General features: G+C 43.7%; 1 protein-coding gene across 2 annotated transcripts in view; it reads right to left on the bottom strand.

Moving 5' to 3' along the window:
* Nucleotides 1–260: 260 nt before the first annotated feature.
* Nucleotides 261–26597, bottom strand: part of LOC118793927 (protein kinase C beta type) — a 99394-nt gene continuing 73057 nt past the window's right edge. Inside the window, exons 12-17 of one of the 2 annotated variants that reach the window (XM_036552012.1) lie at nucleotides 26453–26515; nucleotides 25677–25815; nucleotides 25250–25330; nucleotides 24249–24356; nucleotides 18250–18390; nucleotides 261–459 (exon numbers count right to left, since the gene is read on the bottom strand). In XM_036552012.1, the coding sequence (XP_036407905.1) occupies nucleotides 307–459; nucleotides 18250–18390; nucleotides 24249–24356; nucleotides 25250–25330; nucleotides 25677–25815; nucleotides 26453–26515 (685 nt within the window). In that variant the 3' untranslated portion in view covers nucleotides 261–306. Of the gene's footprint in view, nucleotides 460–7007; nucleotides 11290–18249; nucleotides 18391–24248; nucleotides 24357–25249; nucleotides 25331–25676; nucleotides 25816–26452; nucleotides 26516–26597 lie in introns of those variants that run through there. The other variant, XM_036552011.1, reaches the window with a different exon arrangement.

The raw sequence follows: 26597 nt of genomic DNA, 5'->3' as shown, positions 1-26597 counted from the left end.
GCTACGGCAGAAGGAATCCCTTGAGCCCTTTGGTGAGTTCCTGCCTATCCAGGATGTTCCCCAGTGAGGTCACAGCCCCCCATCACACAGTACACATGCCCATGCACACACACATGCACACACACATGCTTGTGCACACATGTGCACACACACTCACACATGTGTGTGCACACACACACACACACACACACGTGCGTTCACACACACACGCGCACACACACACACACACACACACACACATGCACGCACACGCACACACACACAGTAGCCTTCTGCAGGGGAACACAATGGACATCCACCACCAGGCTACACCTGAATGACAAACTCTGGGTTGGTGTAGGAGAAGCCCAGGAACTCGTCCTGGTCCAGGTTCATGATGAACAGCTTGTCAGTGGGGGTCAGATCGGTGGGCATCTTGGTGAACTCCCTGTCGAAGTTGCACGTGTCCCTCCTGTTTTTCTGTTCAGTCAAGAAAGAAGAAGGAGAGAAAGGAATTCAGTTCATTCCAAAATGGCTTTGACACCTCTATGGTAGTGTCTTTTTTCGAAGAACTACCATACAGGTAACTACCCATGGACACTAATGCCACGATTCTGTGGTGGAACAAGCTCAGGAAAAGCATTTAGTTTGGCAGTTGTAATTGAGGCACCTTATTGATGTGTGGACTACACAGCCAGCCAAACCCTTTCTGGGGTTTCAATTCCTAATACTCTTACAGCTGTTCCAGAGAACAGCAGAATTGTTTAAACTTCATACGATTCATATCTGTAAATGAAAACTATAATTAGTCAGCTGAACTTGGGATAAGTGTTCAGAGAAATAAGCTAGGTTCACTTTAATGCTTGCTGTCATTTGGTCAGCTCAAGTAGAGCATGTTTAATAGTGAGCTGCAAAAAAACGGCCCCTTTGGGTTGAACCATCTCCTGGGTAACTGAGGGAGAGACACAGTGCAGCGAGTTCTCACTCTCTTCTCTCTCTCCTCTCCTGCTCTTCTCTGTCAAACCCCTTCTGTCTCATTCTGTCTCTTTCCCCCTCACTCCTTACTTTTTCTCTCTGCTCTCCTTCACTCACTCCCCCTTTTCTCCTCTCTCTCTCTCTCTCTCTCTCTTTCTGTATAACCTTTGGCTCCCCCTCTTTCTCAGCCTCTCTGTCTACCCAGTGTCTCTTTAGCTGTCTCTCTTTCTGCTTGTCTCTCCCACCTCCCTCTCCCCTCCCTCTCTAGATGTGGAGCAGGGAGAGCAGAGCCTGACTGCAAGCGACTGCCGTGCCTGATCTGAGAATCCCTCTCCTGGGATGTCACCGGCATGTGATGTCACAACGCCCTGGGGGTCCTGTTGCAAGAGATAGAGCTGACCTGTGGGAAACTTGGGGCTTTGGAGAGGGGACGACAGGCGTCATATCAACCAGGCCTGGACTGTGATAACAATTTATGCACGTTCGTGTGCATGGCGTGTTCCTGTCTCATGGAGAGCAACAGTACTAACACTTTTGGCTCATTAACTTGAAATAGAGGAGGCTAAAAACTTCTGTGTAAACTGCCAAATGATTTCTTTGTGCCAGTTCTAAATAAGGATCACCCATGTGTTACTAATTCCTCCTTATTTAGTAATATCCGATACAGAGGCATTAACCTTTGTGCATTTCACAATTAAACAATTACAGGTCTCCAGTCTGCCCCATTTAATCAGAGTTACATGATGAAAATTTGTAGCTGTTGTGACAAAAATATTTAAGAAGTACAAAACGATGTTTCTTCTACAAAATATTGTTTTAAAAAAGGAATAATCTACTCATGAACACCCCTCATTTAACATACATTACATTAGTAGTATTTAGCAGACACTCTTATGCAGAGCAACTTACACAGGTTACTGTTTTAATTTTTTTTCTTTTACAATGCTATTAATTTATACAGCTGGATATTTATTGAGGCAATTATGGGTTAAAAACCTTGCCCAAGGGTACAGCAGCAGTGCCCCAGTGGGGAAGAATTGAACCAGCAACCTTTTGGTTACAAGACCTGCTCTTTAACCACTATGCTATACTGCAGTTGCTTAACACTGTATGAAAGTGTTGAAATCACATAAAGTCATTTGAAATACGCAGTTTTTGACACAGTTGATAATTGACACACAATATATTAAAAACAGGACAATTAGCAGTCTTAAAGATTTCAGCCTCCCCTATTTTAAGTGCACAAGCCCCATTCTGCAAATGTTTCCTGGTTGTATGCACAAAGCTGTGTGGAATTCTGGGTACACTTCAATGAGGCACATTGAACCTTCTCTGAAGGACTGACTTACTAAGACAGACAAAGACGGAAAGAGCGCAGAGGCTTTTAATCTTGTAATGAAAAATGAGGCCAAACTCACGTAAAAGGAAAACTTTGTCTGAGGTCACATGGGCTTATTATTAGTATCAGAGAAAAAAAAAACAGCTAAACCTGTAGGGACCTATGAAAAAGAAACAGAAGAGGCTTTAAGCTTACCTTTAATTTACCTAATTTAAGTCAAGATGACTCATCAGCAATTGATTAGCTTTGTTGTTTAATGCTGTAGCATTACAACGGTATCTGTGTGCGCTTCAGATTACATAATTTTAATTTTAAACAAAGAGACTGGGGCACATTATGGAATTTTGGCCATAAGATACAGTACATTGGAGGTTTATTGGAATTCTGTTTTAACTTAAAACTGATCTCCATCATTTGCTACAAATAAAATGGTTTCATGTAAAGTGTACAAGGGTAACACTTGTGGATGCAATCAAGGAAATTAATTAAAAAAAAAACAATCAGTTGCTTATTAATCACTCAGAATCATTGAAGGCAAGTAAATCCTGCTCCCTGTATTTTTGACTGGCCAGCCACCTATCTCACTGAAACACACACACACACACACACACACACGCGTGCGCACACACACACACACACGCACGCACACACACACACACACACACACTGTCACAGAATTTCCTTAAAATCCAGCTCATGCATTTCTCCTCCGAAACTGCAATCCTGCATCTTTAATGAAACTCAACATATGGTTAGCTGGAGAATTTATCTCCAAATGCTTCATGCCAACCTGGGCTCTCTTCAATACAAGTCCATGCCGCCCCTTTTTTATGCACACATGCAATAGTGCAACAACAACCGCAGAGCCACCTCAAAACCCACTGCGTGCTCATCAAGGCAATGTGTCATTCTGTTTTCGTTTTGGAATGCGCACATATGCATTTCATAATGAGAAAATATAATTGTCCTTCAAAAACCATGCAAGATGTAGCTAAGGTTAATGCACCAAAGATAAAACAGCTAATGCTTGGTTACCTTTGATGCACAGCTAGATATGGTTTGAAAGCACAGGAGTTCAGTACTTTTTCTGTTGTGAACTTTAAAGAAGAAAATGTAGCTAACCCAATTTTTCAAGGGAAATTCAAGATTTAAATTGCACAATGCAAGCTTTAGTTATGAAAAATCAACATGCAATATGGGAAAAATGCATTTTTTTGACATTTTTGGCAGTCTTTCAGCAGGCCTATCATGCAAGATATGGTGATGAATTTCATTCGGAGTGCATCAGTTGCAGATATTAATTTTCAGATGGTAGGTTAATTCACGGGATGGGTGAGTGACAGTCAGTTTACCTGCAGCTGCATTAGCATTTCCGAGGTCAGGTAGAGGTTTAAAAAATACAATAAAATGCACAGACATTTATGATATCAAGATGGCTCGACATTGATCAGATATACCCATGCCTGCCCAACAGAAATATGGGGGTCCAGGGAATACAGGAAACATTTTAGAAACATTTCCAAAGGTTTTCTCTTGACATTTCCATGGCACAGAGATGATGTATTGTTTTCATTTGGGATTACCCAAAATTGTTTTATATCTGAATACAGACAGGTTTGAAGGTTTTTTCTGCCATTAACATCAAATGCCATGAAAGAAATGTCAAAGTGTATCACTGAACCGAACTACGAACTGAAAACAAAAAGTGAAAGGACATTTTGAGTAAGTATGACCAAGAATGATCACCATTTAGACCAAAACAAATGACCCAAATGCCAACGTAGAAAGAACCCAGGCCACAAACAGAAATATGAGCAACACAACAAAGGGCACTTATAGAAAAGCTTTCAGATTTAAAGATGTGACCAGACACAGAGAATAAAGTGGAGAGAAGTCTGCAGTGGACAGTATTAGAGAGAGAAAGTTGAAGACAAGTCCGAAACCATTGTACACTGCCTACCTTACGCTCCATCTCCCCTGTAGGCCGGCTCAGCCCCAGGGTAGAGTGCACACAAAGCCCACATCCAGCGCAGTGACCTGGGCATCAGGTCCACTGGAGTGCCTGGTCATTTCAAGCCTACACAGCTGCTTGGTGCAATATCAGCCATAGCAGCTGGATTTATTTAAATTCAAATGTAAATAATGTAAAAGTAATTGTTTAGTATGGTTATAGATCACATTGTTAAAAACATGTCTGTGCCTTAGAAAAGTCAGTACATTGCAAAATATTTTTGGTGAACCAGTCTGCTTCTTGTTTTATAAATTAATTTTACATATACAAATGGGCTTGGAGATGGAAGACACTTACAGTTTTTAAAACAGACAGATTATAACACCTGACTATATCACTGTTAATTTGTAGCGAGTTAGTTAAGTTTGGGCTAAATATTTTGCAAAAATATGGTAGTGTAGGGTGTACCTAGCGTGTACCTAATGTTGGATGTACTTTGAAGATTTGCTGGACGATCTGCTGCTACATTTGGCTGCTGGTGGATCATCTGGGCTGAGGAACAGACTACACATCAAGACAGCCAAGTTTTTGGCTAATTGCTAATTTAGTTTAACCATGTCATTACCTCTGGAGTATATGACATGTTAAAGAATTAGGGTACACCCCTACAGCAGTTCTGAAGCTTGGGCCATCCCCAAAGAGATCTTAAGAGCACAGAGCATGCGCTTCTCCTACGTTGAAACTGTGAGCCTTCATGCAGAGGCAGAAGACCCTTGGAATTTGTAAATTTTCCTTCGGCAGTTTTGAATATTCACATCAAAGGCACTCTCTGTATATGGCTCCACCTTTGGTTCCCTGACCATCGAATGCCATGCCATTACCCGCACTCTTACATTTATTTTACATGTTACACCTGTCTACTGCATTATTATAGAAATGTACACATTTATCACTTATTTATTGCATCATTAAATTACATTTGATGTGTTTTCCGTGTCACGAACAAATTCTCTCTGCACACACGTCTATTACTGGTACAGCACATTATTTGTGGGTTCCCCTGTTTGAAGGGGATCTCAAATGTAACCCTCACAAATGGGGATTTCCTCCAGTGTATGTGCTGACATGTCTTTCACTGGCTCAGAGAGTCTCCCCCAGTCTTTGTTGTTTTGGTTTTGCCCATGGGTCTGCCTACTAACCATGGGAGAATGGGGCCAGGCAGGTTTAAGGGGAACCATTGGCTGTTGTCCAAAAATGGACAACAGCTTGTTGTAATTGATTGCAGTTATATCTGCCCCATTTGGCATGTACTGATTATGTCTCGAAATCAAGTTCTTCGTGGGAAAAGTCAATAAGAATTTGAAAATAAGCCCCAGGAGTTTGTGATTAGTTGGTTGGACCAAACACCCAATGAAACACTGGGTCTAATTTTCCCCTAGAAACAGCCTAGGGACCTTGTTCAGTAGGAAGGAAAGTCACTAAAAATTATTAAAGTGCATCAAGTATATGGCTTTAAAACTCATTAAAATCAAGTCAACTCAAAAATCATCTAAGTTTATGGCATTCTTTTGTGAATTTCTTATGAATTGTTCCTCACAATATTATGTCAACGGTTCGGAATGTTCACTTCCTCAATTGCTTGAGAGGGAGTGAAGGGGCACATCAACCTTTGAGTCATGGACGTATGGGAAGGTCAAAAAAAGAGGAGAACTTGGAATTTTATGGAAACCACAAACGTCACGAGAGTTCGAAATAAGGAACCCCCTATAAAGCCCCTGACTGCAGTCAGAGCCGGAGGTATAAAACTGACAGTAATCTATGGCTCCTGGTTGTTTATTAGATGTGGAGCAGCGATGGGGCGGGAATCACACGCCTCACCAACATTGCTGGGGAAGAGTTCGCTTAAAGGCACGCGCTTTCTGCTGAATTGTAGGCGCTAATCTAACTCAGTGTTTAATTCTAACCGTGATTCTTTAATTTCTTCGTCTTTTGAGGCGCGGGGCTTTTCAGGAACCAGCGGATTACAGTTGAGCTGATGTCAGCTGCGCCGCAGAATAGCCGTATCAAACGGTGACCTGTTTTCGGCAGATAAGCCTGGCACAGTGCTAACCGACTCATTTTAATTTGAGGCTGTGAGATTCAGAATTAATTATCATCCACGTGCCAAACGCAGGCACCGCAGCGTTGCACATAAACCAAAGAAACAAAGTTTTACAGTAATATTTACCGAATAAAGATGGCAATACGTTCAACCACGTAGCATACACCGCATCGAAAATTAACAATCAAAATATCAACACTAATAGCTGTAATCGAGACTATAATTATAATCTTCATTGTTGTAATGGGAATTAACTCGTTGCATTTCGCTGTTCTTCATTTGCCATTGTACCTGCAGCAGAAAACAGAAGCCGAAAATCAAGTGCATCACGTACATTACAATACGATTTTCTTCTGGGAATACCGCCATGACACATAACGCAAACATATTCAGCCAAAACCATAAACATGACATATTAAGGCAAAGTCGATGACAGCCTCTCTCCTACATATCATAAGTGGTCGCTGCAGAGACCTTCAGGACGGACCCGAGAAATCGGTCGGCCTTATGTCTTGACCACTGCACAGAAGGAGCGTACATCCCATTCCCCTAAAGGAAGACTGCGTTTCACTCGCAGGCCCGCATTAGGCTAAACACACGAGCAACACTGAAAGCCGTGAATTCGAGTAGGGGATGTGACACTGCTGCACTAACGCACTGGACGCGTTTCGATTACTCCTATATTCGAATATTCTCTGATAACTTCTGAGTAATTCGCTCTGCATTCACTTATAAACCAGGTTATCTTATTTAGGGTTCCTATACTCTCCTTCATAAACGATATTGGCTTGGTTAAGTTGATTTTTCTTGGTCAGTTAAACAAAAATGCAAATACTGTTTCCAAGTAATCCTGCTGTGATTGCAGGGTCGCATATCCGAATACAGCAAAGGATTGTCTTTAGTGAGAAACGGTACCAAGAACAGAAAAAAAAATGCTTTATGTACCTGCTCTCTATCATTCAAAGGAAAGTTCGAAACTCCAGTCATGTCAAAGTTTTATTCATACAGCTTTCTTCATGAAAAATACTTTGGCACATGAAAAGTATTTTAGATATAGTGTACGAAGCCCACACAGTAGCCTGAAGCATTCACTGAAGCATTAATGGTCAAACATAACATGATAAGTCTGAAGTTAACATTTCATGCACAAAGCTTTCCCCCTTATGTCAAAGCACGACCTGGATTGCTTCACCAGTTTAGAAAACAAAAAACACTCACAAATAATGTATTAGCATCTCATTTTTTACAATACTGAGCACATTGTTTGCAGGTGTAAATTTGCTAACACATTTTGACACTTTTTTTTAAAGACATTTACAAAAATGTTAAGCCCTGTAATAAAATATGCACCAGTTTTGGCAGAAATTAGAAACAATTGCTTTTGTAATTTAGATAACACTTACAGTTACACATCGTAATAGGGTTCAATTACATAAACCTATCTGTCAGTGTTAAAGTTATCTGTCAGTGGATCCTTAAAAGAGATTTTCAGTTTGTGGGTTGTCGCTTCCTTGAAATCCTATGACAGGGGTTGTATGTATGTCATTTTTTTTTGTTCCGAGCTACCATGTTAATGGTTAATTGGTCCAACCAATTACTTATAGATTAATTGGTTTTATCGATTAGCACTGTAGATTTAGGCTATCTTTATTTTCCGAGTACACTGGGATAAAATATTCCGGGATGCTCAAGCACAGTCTTTGGCTCCGATTTACTATTCATACGACTGTGAAAAATAGGTTAAGATGAGTCAATTATTAGGCTAATTGGGCAATTAGGCAATTAAGAGCTGAAGCAGGAGCAAAAACAAACAAACAAAAAAAGCGTACACGTGGACTTCCAGGAACTGTTCGCCCCCCTTTGTCCAACACAGTAACAGAGATGTGAATTGCTAGTTCGCGGGGATTACTGACATCCGCTACTGAGCGGTTCTCAGACAGAAGCCATTCCTGCAGTTTTTAAAGACGCGCAGAGATTTCCAGTCATACCCCGAGAAATCCGTTTCTTGAAGGGTGGTGACTGCTGTTCCACTGCCTGCAAGGTAACTCAAGAAGCTACAGGTCTGAACCGTCATCTGCACCACAAAGCCATTCCCACAGATTAGCCACGGCCACGGAAAAAAAGAAAGAAAAAAAACGGAATGGCATTTTGGACGAGGAGAGCAGTCCTACATACCAACCGCGCCGCGCCGTAGTGGAGAGCAGCGCTTGTTTATTTATTTGTTTGTTTCCCATTCGTGACTGGTATTCTAAATTATGCATAACCTTTTCCCGGCGATTTTTAAGATGGATTCCTGCCCCTTGTGGTTTTTGACATGAAGGAGGGACACGCAGAACATCACGTGGGTTCAATTTGCCACAGTAAATTATTATAATTAACTGACAATATTTGCGTAACCATTCTTTAAAAAAATGCATTATGAGTAATTTTCCTCATGATTGGTGTACGCACTTTCGGTCAAACATGCTAATGCAAACTTTTTTTTTTTAAACCATACCTCTGCATTCTGATGCAGACAGCATTGTTACAGGGGAGGGCTAATCCCTTCCTATTGCAGGTGAGAGCAGCAAACTCTTCAAGCACTGATAGCTAGCTATCACTAGCACCTGGTGCCTTTCAGAGGAGGGGGAACTAAAGCATTTCCTGATTTTGCACTGCCACTGCACAGGGTGAAGACTGAAGGGACTCTCTGTCTCTCACATGCATCCCCTCTCTGCTTCTCTCTTCTTCCCCCACTCTCTTTCAGACCTTGCCTTGCTTTCCTCATTTCACACACCCAATCTCTCTCCCCTACTTGCTCTGACCCTCTCATATGGCACCCTTCTCCCTTCCCCCCGACCCCTGAGCCCTGACCCCACCGGCCACTGGACTTCACCCCGGCTCGTCTGTTTCCCACTACTACAGGAATACTGGAATTAATATGAGCCACACCCAGAAGCTGGCTGATCTGGTGCAGAATGATTTGACTGGAATGGCTTTATTCTACATGACCCACAACCAGAGCTGCAGTAACCATTGCCAACATGAATGCTGGCGCCTGCCCACATTGAGTTGGCTGGTTGGAATTCATCTGTGCTCCAGAACTGAGGGGGGGTAGGGGAACTATACTCCATATTACTTCCATCTGCCTCTGGTTGCTTGCTATGATCAGCAGTGGTACCATGTGGTCTCCTTTCCTCCCTCCCTCTTTATCTCCCTTATTTCTGAACTGATGCCAGCGGAAGCAACACAGTTATGCAGTCTGCATGACTCCACCCACAGCTCACTTGGAAGTAAGCCAGCAACCAATCAGGACTAATAATGCCGCAGGGCTGAGTGGACATGATCGAAAAACACAACAAAAACAGGGCAAAACAACCAAGTCCCTACACTAAACAAGCCAGCCTGGCTCCAGCTTTACAGTGGGGAATTGGTGTAGTGGGTTAGAATAGCTCCAGATCTACAATGGAAAAGAAATATAATGAGTCAGCCTGGTTAAAGCTCTACAGTGATCCAGTCTTGCTCCAAAACCACAGCAGAAAAAGGATATAATTGGTCAGCCTAGTTCCAGCTCTACAGTGGAAAAGGGATATGATAAGCCAGCCTCGTTCCAACTCTACAGTGGAAAAGGGGTATAACGAGCCAGTCTAAATCCAGCCATACAATGGGAAAGGGATATATCACAGGAACACAACACTATTCCCTTCACCAGGATACTGTGCTGACAGTGAAACACAAATCGGACCAGAGGATAGCCAAAAAACCATGGTCTCTTTTCATGCTTTTTAGGAAAGGGGAGCACTACATTTGACGTCTTATTTGTGCGTGTGGTCCTGCCTCTTTCAGGGGAGAGGGCAGAGCTACCGAGCCAGCATGTGTATGGTTAAACCGGGGTAGCAATACAGAGGAACACTTGGACAGAAGCACAGCTGCTGGACTGAACACAAACTGCTGGACTGGAGCCATCTTGTAAACATATCTTTTTCATGCTTGAACAGAACGAACAAAAACATGTAAACTAGTTTCTCATCACTTGTGTGTATATATATATATAATCAGCAAAAAAAGGATCAGCAATACTAAAGTTAATTAGTACAATCTAACTGTGTAACTGTGCTGGTTAGGAGAGAGAAAAAATAAGCTCATGCAAAACAACTTCAAGTTCTTTTTATCTATTTTGTTACGTATCTGGTTTGTTTCTGGAACAATCTTCTGTTAATACAACGAAGAAAAATTAAATTCAAACATATAGCAAAAGAATAGCAATCAACTGAGTCGTTAATTCAGCCATGACTCAGTCACTGGGCCACATGGTCTGGGATAGCCATGGGATTGGATGGCTGGCTTTGCTAAGATGGGAATCTGAGAAAAAAGAACGGCAATGCAATAACCATTGCATAGGCTAGAATTGTGAGCTGATGAGGCGAGGAATGTGTTTTGTACCCCCATAAAAAGATCAGGACGGTGTCAAAGAACCCCTAAGACCATTCCCCAGGAGGGTAACGTACATTCAGGAATCATAACATTACTCCTTCTGCTTCACATTTCTGATTGTAACTTTCTGCGATGGAATGCTGTTAAGTTCAAATTGGAGTCACAATATCTGGGACATTGTTGAGAGGGATTGTCACTGATACATTCAGACCTGGAGGTGAAAAAAGTTATCTTTTTTGCTTACTTTTTTTGTCTTTTTTTGGTATATACATGTCCATTTGCAGTGTGGTACATATATAAATGGGTATGATGATCATTCAAATTCTACTGAAAGCTCATGCTTGTTTTTTTGTTGTTGCTTTTGTAACGTCCTTAACTCTTGACTTCCATTGCGGGGTATTCAGGGTTAATAAAGGAAAAGCCCTCAAATTCGTCTTGGTCGAGGTTCATGATGACCTCCTGGTCGGGCGGGGTGAGCACCGGGGGGTGGCGCGTGAAAAAGCGGTCAAAGTTCTCGGCGTCCCGGCCACACTGCAGGGAGGGAGAAGAGAACAAGAGAGGGATGTGATGGGTTGAGGTGGATAAAATGGAGGGAAAAGAGAGAGAGAAAGAGAGAGATAGAGAGAGAAAGAGAAAGAAAGGAAAAAAAACACAGTCCAGGAGAAAATAAATATGAAAAGATGAATCCAGACGACGACTGCAGATGGCTTATGGGACTATATCTACAAGCCCTTGTTGTGGATACAAACAATTTTGTTTACTGACTGGTGAGCAAGGCTTCACGAACCCCAATGGGTGTGGCTATCATATGTGGATGTGTGACTCACTGGTTTGAACCAATCAGCTTTGCTGTGGAAAGCAAAGTCTTTTGATTGCTTCAGATGAGTCAGTGATTGATAGCACATTACAGCGTTCGTGATACCTCACTCTTCCATTGCTAAAATGAAGACTGAAAGCTTGAGTTTTTGGAGGTTGGCTGACGGTCATTGTAATTCCCATGTAGTTGTATTAAATTAGGACTTCTCACTCTTTCGCTTGAAAAAGGCACCTATGGCGGCTCTACAAGGAACTGAAACCCAGGGAAAGTGATTGCACAGATGTATCAAGTATTAATAAATCCACTGGGTGAAGGCCTAACGCTGTATATCCAACTGATGCTCTAGGTAGGGATCATATTCAATATTTCTGTACATCCAGAAAATGTCAAATTAAATTCAATCCCATATTAGATTTACATGTTAAATGATAATTGCAAAGTAAACCCCTGTTCATCTTTCAGAGAGCAGCCATAGGTGCCTCTGAAATCCACAATATCTGAGGCTCAAATCTGTGACCAGCAAAAAGAACCTTAAGCCCTGGTCACACAAAGAACAATTAAGACAATGACTATAATGACAAAAATATGAAAACTGCATAAACCATTTTGAATGGGGTTGATCCCACCACAGCTATAAAAATTAACTTAAAGAGAGCTATTGCTGGGATCACTTTTAGAGCTATTGTGCAGTGTTCCTGTGATAAAACATATTGAACCAATTAGTGCCATTTAAAAACAATTATGAGATAGGGCACTTGAATGAAACTGATTGACAGGTGTTTTAAAATTCTGTGTTTAAAAAACTGGTGAGACCCCTGGCATATAATACACTTATTATGGTTTAAAATTGTCATTATCATTCTTAGACTCTTTAGTTTAGATAATTACTTTGGCATGGGCATCGGATAACATGCCCCAGGCAGAATGCATCAGCAGTCCATTGGTGGAAAGCACAACAGTTTCACAGCCGCTCAGCCAATGGGAGCCAAGGCCTCCTGTTCCCCCATGTGTGCATCCTCAACTAACAAAGCCAGGTCCAAGAGAACAGCATGAGGAAGGGCATGTTTTACAGTTTTTGTCACACTTTCAAAGGCTCCTGATTGGACATCTTTTAAATGGGCCAGAGCATATGCACCATGAATCTGAGAGCTTCCAGCAAAGACCAGGACACATTCCCTCTAATTAGCATTCTGCATTATCCACTGAGAGGAAATACAATCCAATATTACTTCCTGTTTCATATAATGTATAAATGCAGCATTATGAAATCTGCTGAAAAGATCTGGTCAGTTATACACATAGGGTGGTTGTTATGAAAAGATGATGGTTTCATACAGTGAGATCATACAATGCAGGTTTACACAACCGGGACAAAGAAATGCGACCTTAGACATTAGAGGTGGCAAAACGGGCATCACGTCGTCCCTTTCCCACACGGAGGTAGGCCTGTAGTTTCAGTGCGATCTCTCCAAAAATGCAAAACATCTCTCACACAGCAGTGCTGCAAAGAGGCAGCATGCTGGCGAAACTTCTTGGATATATTTAATTGTGACGACAAGTCTAGGCTCGCTTCTTTCAGTATTTTGGAAGAATCACATGTTTTGCCCCCCCACCCCCCCAATGTCAGTGTAACAATTACAAAATTTTACTGATGTTTTCACTGTCATTTTGGGAATGTGAAATATAATATACTTTTAGTTACATGCATTTTCAAATAGGTTATTTAAGAATGCATACAAGAAGGTGACAATCATGAATATATTCAGTAACATAACCCATGTATTATGATGTATAATAATACCTCTTCTGCGCATTTTGGATGTCATATTTTATTAGGTGTTAACATGTATTGCGTGAGGAAGTGTGCTGCCCATGAAAGAAACAATGGTTTCGAGGATCATTCATCATTCATCATTAGCATTTTCCGTTGATGATCGAGGCAGCGCTAGCATGTGGGATCCTAAACGCTCGCGATTTGTGCGAAATTTGCAGCAACCGCCGCTCCATAAAGCAATACATGCAAACTGCATGTTGTCACATATACTGTCAGAGGCAGAAATCAACTGTCATAGGCGAAGAGGGTAAAACAAATTTATCAGCACAAACCCCTGGCATTTGGGGTGGTGTACGTGGCCGTGTTCCTGTTTCAGCGTTACCAGTTCAGACACGATTGGGGTCAGCCTTTCGCAGTGGTGCGGGCATGCCTTGTTTAATTTAATTGAAGCACAATGACCGGCAGCCGCAACGAACAGGGTCTCCCGGACGGGACGCTCCTGAACCCTACGAATCGGCCAGCGGTGTCTCCTGCGTTCCATCAAGGCCTGAAATTAAGGCAAGAGCTTTTCGGTGTCCTTCCAGAGCTGCCTGTCACCGGCGATTAGCGTCAGGGGCTTGGCGCGTTGCCGGGAAACAGGCCATCGCGGCTTATCGTGTGACAGCCGCCTGTCCAAGAATAAGGGCAGGCCACTTTTCCGTCCTGTGCTGACCGCCATGCTACTCCCCCTAAAACCCCCCCTTCCGCTCTTTAAACTGCCTCTTGCACTGTTTTCAGAATGTCATCATGATCACTAATTTATCCTTCAACCATCAATGACGTGAGTTCATCGGGAACAAAATAACTGATATGCTTGATGGAGAAAATAATAAAGTAGCAGAAAATAAACCTCAGAGAGTATGTAGGTGGATGCATCAAACACAGCAGTCCTTAGCAGGTTAATCTATGGCACACCCAGCCAAGTACTTTGTCCACCCCAGGGATCTGTTACACCAGATCTTCACCATCTTCAGATTCACCTATGCTTCAACACGGCCTTTGCAATGATATATAAATTGAGAGAAGAGAAGTTCAACTCTGTTGGAAAGTAACAGGTACAGACACAGGGGTAGTGATCTCTCTGATTGGCCGCTGCAGAGGGCAGGAGGGCCCCTCCAGTGCAGTGTGATTGGTTGCATTCCCCAGTGTGAGCTGGAAGGGCAGCTCTGGCCTTCTGTAGCTGCAACAGACAGCTGCCATTTCCCTACTCAACCAAATCCCTCTTCCACCCTTGGAGACATAATCAAGGTTGATTTTCTCTCTGACCCACCTCCCCCACCTCAGGGGCTCACGTTTCACTAAGACAGCCAATGAAAAGTAAGTACTGTGGAGATATCTGCAGCCTTCTTGATTTTGAAAGGTACGTTCACACTGAGGCTAGCTACTGGTCTGGAACTAATCCTGAAGTGACCGAAATCTGTCGGTCTGGTTTCCGTTGCTTTCACACTGATTTCTCACAATAGGGGGTGGCACTTCATTCAGAGATGAAAAGATGAAGTGATAGGAGCTATTGTTAGTGAGTGTGGGATTGTGCCTTTAGCTGCTTCAAACCGGCCTGCTAATTCCCAGACTGCCTCAGGAGGAGGCCTGGCTCTAGGCCACATCAGTGCGGTTTAATACCTGGGGAGCGTACTTTTCTTAGTCAAAATTTTGTGACAAACACGAAGAAATTCCACTTTAGAAGTTTAATTCAGTGGGACAATGACAAGTGATTGTTTCAGCTCTAGACCTAGACTGCTAACTTCAATTAATCTAATAACTTCCTAGAAAGTTGAAAGATGGCCCGTTTTGTTTGAACAGTACAAGAAATTTGTCACAAGCAAAAAGGCTGTTCAGCCAGATATCACTCCATTTGTAGCTAGCAAGGATAAAATTAAGCATTAAATCTTGTCAAACTCATGACACCAAACAGAAGTAAAAACATTAACTAGACACTAAAGCTACAGTAGCATACTAATGCCTAACTAGGTAAATAGATGGCATAGTTTGTGTATGGGTGACTTGTGCAAGGGCAAGTAGCTGGAAAAAAGGGTCTTAAGCACTCTCAACCAGTGGCGTCGTTAGGTCCACTCATTTGGGGCTATAGCCCCAAATATTTTAAGCCTAGCCCTGAATATTTTTGCCCTGAAAAAGGAGGTGATTGTAGCAAAACAACAGACAGACTTTGTAACAGAGTGGAACTTGCAGCGTCCGAAGGCGTGATAATATTTATTTATTATAAAAGTAAACATAACCTCCCCAACCTACCGATGCCAATCTCCTTTCAAAAAAAAAAGAGACAAGCCCCAGGCAAACTTGACTTAGCCCAGCTAGAAACGCCCCTGCTCTCAACTACGAGATAATAAGGTGTTATAAGGCATTTTTCTATTGTGTATTCTATGTTGCAAACACATTAAACTACCTAGCTTGTTAACCTCCTCTGTGGATTTCAAATGGAACTGAATTGTTGTGGAAGTTGGTGTTCAGCTAACAGTGCAGTACGTAAGCAGTGTTTGTGTAGCTATGGCCTGCTGATATGGATTGGGAGTGTATAATCTAGCTATTACAGTTCATGAGAGGTTGATCGTCAATACAGTTTTCCTTTGCGCAGATTAGAGAATTTCAATTTGTAAACGTAGCCAATTGATGATATAAGACAAAGGAGGAACCTGCACAGTACATTATGAGATATCACGTTAAGTGCATCACTTTGTTTTATTTTATTAAATACCTCACTGCTTGTTTCTTTAACCAGGGGTGAGGGCTGCCTAACCCTCCAGCACAGAGCTGTGGGGCTGCCTACTGTAATACACTTTCTGCCTTCCTTCAATAATGAGGGCCAGACTTGGCCTTTGTTTGACAGGAAAACACACAAAGAGTCCAGGGTTGTTCTTTTTTTTAATGGGCGAGCAGCCACTCAAAACGATCGGATCAATTAAACACCCCCGGAGGAGCGCAGAGGCCGAGCGGACTTTTTCCGGACGAGTCGAGGTGGTGCGGGCAGTGTAGCCTGACGCCCCTGACAGTTTGCCGCAGTTCACGGAGGACTCCTCTGCCAGTGAATGCGGCTGTAAACCGCACCACCCCCCCACCCCCCGCCCCCCACTCCTACATCTCCCACACGTACCCTCCTAACAAGGACGCTCTGCAACCGCCCACCCCCCTCCACATCCCGACGCGGCTGAACGTCAACCCAAATGCCAGTCAGTGCTGGCCGGCGAGCTGCAAAGAGGCGAGGTGAAAAGAAAAAAAAAAAGACTTGCCTCATGTTGACTCACATTATGGCTACAGTAATGCTTCTTATCTGTACAGCATTTGAGTTGAGAGTGCTTTACATGGGGAAAAAAATGAAAAGATTAAAAATAATATTACAGCAATTCAAGCTGAAACATCTACACAGGAAACTGGCAAACAAAACAAGCATAAACCACAGAGTGGGCACTTAATATCATGTAATTGTAACACTGTAACAATTGTAACAATTGTTGACATCAGAGGTCATATGTCACTTGCGAACTTAAAAGATTTTTTTCTTTCCTGCGGAAAAGATTTCATATTAAGTGCTCAAAGGCAGCAAGGGCAGATTAAGGAGAAAGGAGTTAGGTTCCAATGGAGGATCGTTATATGAACTGCCATATTAGTCCTGCAAAACAACCAACATGACCAACGTGGTTATTATATACATATATATAATATATACACACATACTTCAGTAGCTCCTCAGTTGCCTCTGTCACTGGTAGCCTCTGGCTCTAATATTTCCTGTTCCAGCTATTCCTCCTTCCTATCTCAGTGTTATTGAGTGTGAAGTGTGTTGGGGGTGGGGGAGAAAAGGAGAAACTGATGATAGGAGACAGGGGGAGAATGTCACCTCACACCCCCTGCCGAGGGCCCCGCTTCCCTGGTCACACTGGAGGGATGCTTCCTGCGAGTCTGGTCACCACGTTCGCCTCCTCCACAGTCAAGAGAGCATCCGCTACCATGATCACGGCCGCAGTGTCCCTCGCCACCCTCCATCACCTCCTGAAAAATCACCTCGTCCCACCGCACCTGGGCTCGCCAGCCACAGGTGCACACTAATCCGCGTCTCTGGACTGACACCTGAGGCGCATCTTATTGCTTCTTTCTTTAGTTCCACTAACAGCCACCAAAAAGTCATTATGTCTTATACTGCAGTTGTCACACTTTCATGTTACGCATTCTTAGTCTAATTATGCACGATGGCTCTGTGCTGCGCTTTTGGTAGCTGTGTGCTCTGAGCTGTATTGCACCTGCAGTGAAAATTCATGTGACAAGACAAACCAGCCCTCTCTGAATGAAAGCTTTCTGCTTGCTGTATTATCCCCTCTCATTACAACCTTTTGCCAGGTCCTTTTAATGCCAGTGACCATTACATTATATACATTACATTATATACATTACAATTATCAGATGCTCTTATCCAAAGAGACTTCCAGCACAGTAGAACATAAGTGTACCCATTCAGTTAAACAAGAACCAGTGCCAGATCAGGCTAACAATACTCCCAGACCAGTGAGCGTGAGCATCACACTATTCAAACCCTACCACAAGTTAACTTGTGCAACCTGACTAGGCAGCGGAAGCCAAGTACACTATGACCAAACTCTCCCCTTCCCATTGCACTCCATGGGAAGACCGACCAGCAGAGCTTTGACGATCCAGGATCCAGGCAGAACGCTTTTCATCCAGATGAATGTGAAAACGCAGGCCCTACTACCCTGGGTGAACAGAGCCGTGACAGAAGCTCGGGTGCAGTGGCATTCCGCGGCCCCCCCGCCTCCTATGTACCTACCTGTGATCATACAGGGGCGAGGTTTTTAAGCAGACGGGGTTAGGGCGGGGCCGAAGGGTTTGCACTTACTGCTTTTGGTTTGAACGGCGGCTGCACCTCCTTGTTCTCCAGCTTCTCCCAGTCCATGTAGCGGAAGAAGCCGTGCTCCTTGATGTCGCGCTCCCCCTCGGGGCCACAGCCCAGCCGTTTGGCGGGATGTTTAGTCATCAGCTGGAGCAGAGGGGCAGAGAGGTCAGAAGTCGGTGTGGGGCCAATCATTCCAGAAGCCCTTTCAAAGAGGCAGCTCATCCAAAAATCAGTCGGTAACATACACAATGCCAATTAGTCAACCGAAGAAAGGCTAGAAAGCTTGAAGCAATATTTGCACACACAGCAACAATCTAATGGGCTAATTAGCATCCCTTGTTTATGTGTTAATTGGGTTTAATTGAGAGAGCATAAGGCACTTTAAAAGTGAAGTGCATAATTGTGTCAATGAAGGCACAGTGGTGGCTAGATGCAGGGTTTTGGGAATAAAACAATTTTTTGGAGCTGAGTATGCATCCCATCTCCTTGTGCAAATGTGGTTGCATTCCTCTGGCTGGAGGAATATTTATTGATTACTATTACTTTTGTTTATGGGATTGATATGTGGGATATTTTGTGATCAAATAATTCTATTTTATATTATGAATATACATTATCAAGTATATATAATTCTTCTGGGTCTCATATATATTAATACATTGACGTGTGTCACTTTTTCATAAATGTGACTATCCTACTAATCTCCTCATCTCCAACTCCACCTATTTGATGCATAAAAAAGTCCCATGGGGCCACACGCACGTGCCCATTGGTCAAAAGTCAGTGAATCACATGCAGGTACATTCAGTTTCACACTCAATGAAATGGTGCTAAAAGGACAATTGAGACAATAAGGATTTACGGAAAAAAAGATTCAGATTAGGAGCCTTCTTTTAATTACTTCACAATAATAACCCCGCTGACAACCCCCCCCCCCCCAAGAAAAGGCATTTTTTATGGTTACAAAATGGATGAGTGCTTTATTCCACTGAGTGAATTCTTTGCATGCTCTGTGAGATTAGAGACAGGCAGAGCTGAACAATTTGCTGCTTCTTGGTGGGCGCCTCAGTGAACATTAAAATTTGATGTCAGAAGTTGTCTTTGGAGGCTTTCATGTTTTTGAGGGGCCAGACGAGATAGAGGTCTTAGACTTTAACCCTTTCATACCATTGCATTAAGCCACAGGACAACTAGAGCTATTAGTCTGCCTATTATCATTTAGCATATATACCTATTTGGATATGGAATGTATTTTGAAGGTCTCTGTTAAGAGACAAGCATTTGTCAGGAGAAGAAGTTGCAGTCCTTTTTTGTGGGTCTTTTCACTGTATTGGTTAAGTTGACAGGGCACCTGTTACTTCTCTAAAAATCATAAACCTGGATCAGGTATTCAGATAGACTCACAGATATGGCTTTAATGAAGTTATTTGATGGATGTTTACTACATCCATCTACAGAAGTTCTTTAAGAAAAGGAAACAGGGAAAGTGTTTGGGTGGAATTACCAAACATTAGTGAATTGTTTTGTATGGGCCACTGAACCAGTGTTCACTATGGCCTATTTTAACTAGGTATTGAAAATAAATTTTAATTTAGGTTTGGTTAACAATGGATGTGGCTAGATCAGAAAAAAGTAGGTGGCTACATTCATAGAAGGCTTGCACTCAAAGAAAATACCTCCTGCATCAAATAAATTGAATCTCTTTTGTCTGAGCAACAATCAATGTTTTGGTCAAAGGGAATCTAGTGAATATTCACACAAAGATGGGGTTTAAAGATTTTGCTTTTCCATTGGCAGTCTTTATATTCCCATCTCTAAAATGTTACTAGTGCCACTCTGAAACCCTACTTCCCTGAAGAAGATGGGGGAGAAAGTTTGAATTTATCGGCCCCATCCTTTGCAGGGACGTGCTGAGTCTGGATCTTTTACAAACACAGCTGCACAAATAAGTATCGACTTCGCCCAGGAAAGGAAAACTTCAGAGTGATATTGAGTTCCACGTAGGTAAGCATGCTGATCGGTCGTTGTAAGGTTAAGCTACCAATCTGTTTTTCAAAGAGTGGTCTTATGTGAAGTTTGAGACATGGTGGTAGGGGTTGGCTTGGCGCATGCCTGCTCCGAAATAGATTTGGACAACAAACACAGTTTCTTTCTCCTCCACCGTAACCATTCACAACTTCCTGGTTAGTAGCAGCCGTTGACACGATGGTTGAGCTTTGTAGATTTGATGCCTGTTGTTAAGGCGATCTCAGGGCTCCCTTTGTAATTTCACCTCCAAAGTCCTTATTGTGAAGTTTCCTCCCTGGCATCAGCTCTACACCAGCTGTCACTATGGGTACCATCCCCTGGAGCTTTACCACTCCATTGCAGATTGAAACCTGCAACCTTCCATCTGCCATGAGGAAGCTCCGCCCACTTCATCCTGCTGCTACTGATGAATACACTCATCTGTGTTCAAACACCCTTCTGTTTTATTCTGTTTTGCCTTACAGGAAAGCCTAACCTGTCTAAGTCTTCTGCATCGTTCTCCTATTCATAACCAGTAAAAAAATCAGTTTTTATTTTGAATGCCAGCATGCATAGAAACTTGCATTGATCGATCGCCCTGAGTTTCATCCTGACTAGTGCTACACCTCGATTAGGGTGTATGTGCCAGGCCGTCTGTTTCATTAGAGAGGCTGGTGCAATCAAGCGGCACGTCTTGTCTGACATCAGTGCACTCTCTGCCCATGGCTGAGAAGCAAGGGTGGGCCACACTATTCCAGAGTACATATTGATTGTTGGGATTCTCTGGCCAATTACGCTCCCATACATACGCTCACAAAGCTAAGCAGACAGATACACACACCCACATACGCAGACATGGGGATAGACGTGTATACACACACACTCACACACAGATCTTGTGTCAAGGCTCAGGCGAGGACTCAGGAGCGGACCACGTAAGTTACAGGTTCCGTGCGACTTTATAAGGAAGACGACAGCGTAGCAAAAACGAAAACAGGCAGGGTCAAAAACCAGGCAGACAGTCCGTGGGCAATTCCGGGGAAGGTGATCGTGGAGTCAGGCAGAGTCAGGAACCAGGCAAGCAGGCAATCACGCAAACAGGGCAAAAACGGCAGGCAGAAAACCAAGGTCGGGTGCAGACAGAATCGAGAACCAGAAAAACGAACAGGCAGGAAAAAACGGCGGGGACGAAACAGGAAAGATACGCTGTAACGAACTAGCAACGAGACATTAAACAAACGGGGAATATATAGGGCTGGGGTGACGAGGAGATGGGAAGCAGGTGTGCAGGCAATCAGGCGGGCGGAGACCGGGCGGGGAGCGGGGCAGGACTAAAACACAAGGAAAACAAAAGCACATGGGCAAGGAAAAACAAAAACACAACAGCTAAGGAGGCGGAGCACTGACATCCTGGGGGGCTGCAGTGTCTGCAAGGCTACTCTACCCTGGTCCTACAGGGTCACAGTGTCTGCAGGGCAACTCTACCTTGGTCCTGGAGGGCCACAGTGTCTGCAGGGCTACTCTACCCTGGTCCTGGAGGGCCACAGTGCATGCAGGGCTACTGTACCCTGATTCTGGGGGTGTTTGTAGTTTCGCTCAGTTTCCATCTGAGGCAGCAATTAATTACCTGATTCAGCTCATCATTGTCTTGATTGGTCCAGCTCTAAGCGAGTTTGTGGTTTACAGGAAAATACCCATTTTATATTCTGCAGTTCTGCCATTCTTCTAGAGCATTACAATAGAGAGCTTTCCCCACTACTTCAAAATCTACACCTTCTAAGTCTTATAAACAGCAAGCACACACTGAGCGTTCAAGGAGTGTTCTGGGAATTTAATTGGGACAAGCCATCTGAATTCTGCTACAGTTTAAACTCAGGGCGGAGCTTTTGAGTGTTTGGGAGTATCTCGCCTGCCTAAAGGAATGCTACTTCTAAACCAGAATTCGAACACTACCGAGACATGAGCAAGCCAGGAGCAAAACATGACCAAGCCAGGGGTGAAACAGAGCTTCTCTTGCCTGCTGGAATTTATACATCATCACCTTTTCATCAAGGTAGTCCGAGTTTGAAAAAAAAGCATTAGAATTCAGAGCACCAGAAAGTTGATTCATTATTTAATGCTTACATTAGCATGAATCCATTAGAACGCGGGGTCCCCATGGAAACCCAGCTACCGTTCTCGCTTCGCTCGCCTATTATGGCTCCCGAAGGTGCTGAGGACTCGCGTTTCCCCTCGGTAAGGGGGAGGTCCTTTGTCCTGGGGTCAGACAGAGCGAGCGAATCGAGGACACGGAAGGCCAAATTTAATCAAGGCTTCAGAGGCGCTAATAATCCCACACAGCTGGCGCGTGAAGGGACCCTGCCTCCGATGAAGTGTGAGTTCGCCCTTGTGAGGAAAACAGCATGTTGACTCATACGTGTGTGTGCGACACATTGAAAAACTGCACACATGAACATGTCACACTGAGTGCATTTTAAAATAAATACATTTTTACATATGTTCACATGACGATATGAGCCATACTGGTGATTTTTTTTTTGCGGTTTATAAGGAAATTTTAATTTTTTATTTAATATTTCAAACCTTGTAACTGGTTTAGTTAGTTTAGTTTGATTGTCATAGGATTCTCAGATAAAGCGATAAAGTGCCTTTTCATAATTTTTTAAAAACTCTTCTCTTTGACAAGGGGGAGTCACCTTATGTTCAGGGCCACTTTACATGCGGTATTTCTGGTTTTATAAGTTCAAAACCATGCCTCTGTTTATATCTGTCCCCCACTATAGTTTCTCAGCTACTGCACCCAACAGGACAAAAAAGAGGGAAAATGAAAGAGAAAGGACAAGATTAGTGGCGGTGATGGCATTAAACTCTGGGGGGGGGGGGACGCGCTGGGACGCCCTTCGCATTTGCAGGGTGGGGGTGCGGGGGGAGGGCAGAATTTCCCCAGAACAAGCCGTCTCATTTCAAGCCTGACTGAGGACGCCTCACCAAAGTGCCTCTTCCGCCTGGCGCTCGGGAAAGTTATTACTCTGACAACCATGCGAATGTTTTAATTATGATCCCGCGGCCCTTGTCCCTCTGAGAGCCCCTGCCCACTGACATGTGGAGGGTACCAAAAGGGGTGGATCCATACCCCCTTAAGAAAGAGCTCTATGTGTTAGACAATGAGTCAAGATGCTCAACATACGCTTCAGTTTGCATATATTGAAGCTTGAAATGCCGTAGGTGATATAGTTTGTAGTGTGCCGTACACTTAGATTTTGAATTTTCTTAAATATATTAATTTATTGCCAAGGCCACTCTCTGTCTTCCCTCTCATATTCCTTTTCTTCCTTCTCACTCAGTCTCCCTTCATTCCTCCTCATTGCATTTCCAATTTACCTTCACTCTTCTCTGTTTCCTGCCACTCCCCCTTCAGGGAATGGTCACCTGGAGCAGGGCATATATTTGTGAACGCCTCACTCAGTGGGCATTGGGAGATTTTGTGAATAAGCGGTGACGAATGCACCCTCATGTCATCATGCGCACGGGTTCACAATGAAAATCACACGCTGCACAGAGCAACTGTAACAAGAAGGCCACAGCCTGGGCGAGAAGAGGAGGGTGTGTTTACAAGGCGGACACTGCCCAACCACGCACATCACACGTGGTGGCTTAGGGAAAACGATTACCCTACTGCTGAGTCTACAGATTATCAATGTTCTTTTTCCCCACTAAGAACATACAATAAAATAAAACACGGATGAATTTATTCTCTCTCTTTCTGTTCATACACATATAATTTATATATAAAATGGCTTACCTGCCCTCGGCCCTGACGGCATTCCAAGGGAAAAGGGGGCTTGTTTTTTAGCCCACGCCCCATGTAATTACCTCAGTAATGCTATGTCTGATGTTTCTTCATTCAGTATATGACAGCAGTGATCCAGGAAACAGTGATCCCACTTGAGTAGTTGGATCTGTGGATGTGGGACAGAATTGTTTAGACCGCTTACCCCTTTGCAGATGGCCACCGCCTCCTTGGACATGGACTTGGGGTAGGACACGTGGTGCTCCATGATGGACTGGAACAGCTCGTCCTCGTCCTCCCCGTCAAATGGGGGCTGAAAGGTGGACAAGGACACAAAGTTTCCCTCAGCAATGCACACGTACAAACATATACACACACCGCTATGGGTCTGCTCTACCCATCACACAATAGACAACCAGTAAGTTGCCACAGAGTGATGAATATCCTCATCTTTTATGCCTTCTATGCTGTCCTGTATCATGAATCTATACTGGAGGGCAGCTTTGCATACAGGGCTACTCTAACCTGGTCCTGGAAGGCCACAGTGCCTACAAGGCTACTTAACCTTGTTCCTGAGAGACCGCAGTGTCTCCTAGGCTACTCAGTTCTGGTCCTAGAGGGTTGCGGTTGATAAGGAGAGTTGAGAGTTGGAGCATAGCTGCACTGAACAGCGTCTCAGTAGCCAATACAACTTCCCACAAACTTTAGAGAAAAACACAGGGCCTTCTCATAACTAGGGCTGGAGAAAAAAAAAAAAAACTAAAAAAACAGGAACATCAACACCAAGGCTTTGCCGTTGAGTTTTCTGTTCAAAAACGCTCTTTTAAGGATCATAAACATTGCAGGCTGTTTGTTTTTTGAAAGATTTATGAACTTCTGAGATAAGGAGTTAATAACGCCCGATTCCCAACGGGTCCCCAATTCGCGAAGGTTCCGCCTGCGTTATTTACCGAGCCCAAAGCCTGCTCGCTCCAGAATAACTCATAAATTATACAATGCTGGAAAGCCATGAAACATTCCTGTCAGTCCCTGGAGAACTGGAGCTTTTAATTACTATAAACTGACCTTGAATGAGAAGTTATTCGTGCCCAGAGAACCATGGAACGTCAGGACATAAGCCGTCCGTGTAATCACAGCTCTTGCCCCTCCCAGCTCAGGTATCTGGCGACTGCACGACGTTGGGTGCGGTCACACATCGACCCTTACCTGTCCAGCCAGCATTTCGTAGAGAAGCACGCCAAAGGCCCACCAGTCCACTGACTTTCCATACGGCTGGTAAGCGATGATCTGGAAAATGGGGTGGGGGGGTCCAGTTCAACACACTGAGTCTACAGATGCCTCTCACAACCGAGTTCCTGATAAATGCTCATTACACAGTACATTCAGATCACAGAAAGTTTCCCTGATTTTATTCAGGGAGCTGCTCTCGGTGCACTTTAATATTCCAGTGGTTATATATGTAGGCCATAAAAAAGTGACTTCACCGCTTCTGCTCAGAACACAGCTCCTTTAAAAAGTTAATGAGCGCTGAGGCATCTGTGTCATATTCCTTTAACGCTGAAAATCTAGGAATGACATGATGTGTATACTCACACACACACACACACACACACACACACACACACACACGTACCTCTGGGGCGATGTAATCGGGTGTGCCGCAGAAGGTCTTGGTGGTCACCGCGTCCCACATGTTCTCCTTGCACATGCCGAAGTCGGCGATCTTGATGTGGCCCTCGCAGTCCAGCATCACATTATCCAGCTTCAGGTCCCTGTGCCGCGCACACGTGGAGAAAGACAAGCTTAACCTCTAACTCTTACCCTGTGAACCTTTCAGCCTATGAGCCTAACTGCTTTAAAGGAGCTGCAGGTAACGCAGACAGGTCCTGCTTGGCAACTTCAGGTGCAGGAGCAGAGGCTTGTGCAGGGACAGTGAAAGGGTCCTGCACTATTCATGAGCGCTGTCTGTATTCAGTGTAACTGTCAAAGGGCAGGATGTTGGAGCTACAGGGGCTGCAGGAGCGCCCGGTGCCACTACATCGCGCTTTGCCTCGGCTCAGCAGTTTACATAAAGCGCAGCCATGGTTTCACAGATCTAAAGAGAAAAGAAGGGCCTCCAAAACACACTGCACATAAAGTGACTATGTGCATTTATTTACGTTGTTGAATGTCTTTGAGCAATGACTTTATACAGATAAAAATATTAATGAGAAAATATTACTATTAAGAAGAGAGGTGCTGTGGTTCAGGAACTGGGCTTGCCTTCAGTGGGTTGCAGGTTTTTATCCTTGGTGGGGCACTGCTGTTGTAGTGAACTGTTCAACTGTCTCAGTGGGATGCTTAAGTGGGTAATGTGTGGAAACCTATGTAAGCCCTCACTCTACGCCCAGAGCTTGCAGGCACACTCACCGGTAAATGATGCCTTTCGTGTGCAGGAAGAAGAGGCCTATGGCAATCTCTGCAGAGTAGAACCTGCCAACAGAAACGCAACACAATCCAGCTTTAGAGTGCTCTCCTCCAATGAGCGTGCACCTCAGTGTGACATCACAATGTA

Source organism: Megalops cyprinoides, chromosome 19 (assembly GCF_013368585.1).
Source record: "Megalops cyprinoides isolate fMegCyp1 chromosome 19, fMegCyp1.pri, whole genome shotgun sequence".
In the NCBI taxonomy this organism is placed as follows: Eukaryota; Metazoa; Chordata; class Actinopteri; order Elopiformes; family Megalopidae; genus Megalops; species Megalops cyprinoides.
This window is presented reverse-complemented; position numbering and strand designations above follow the sequence as displayed.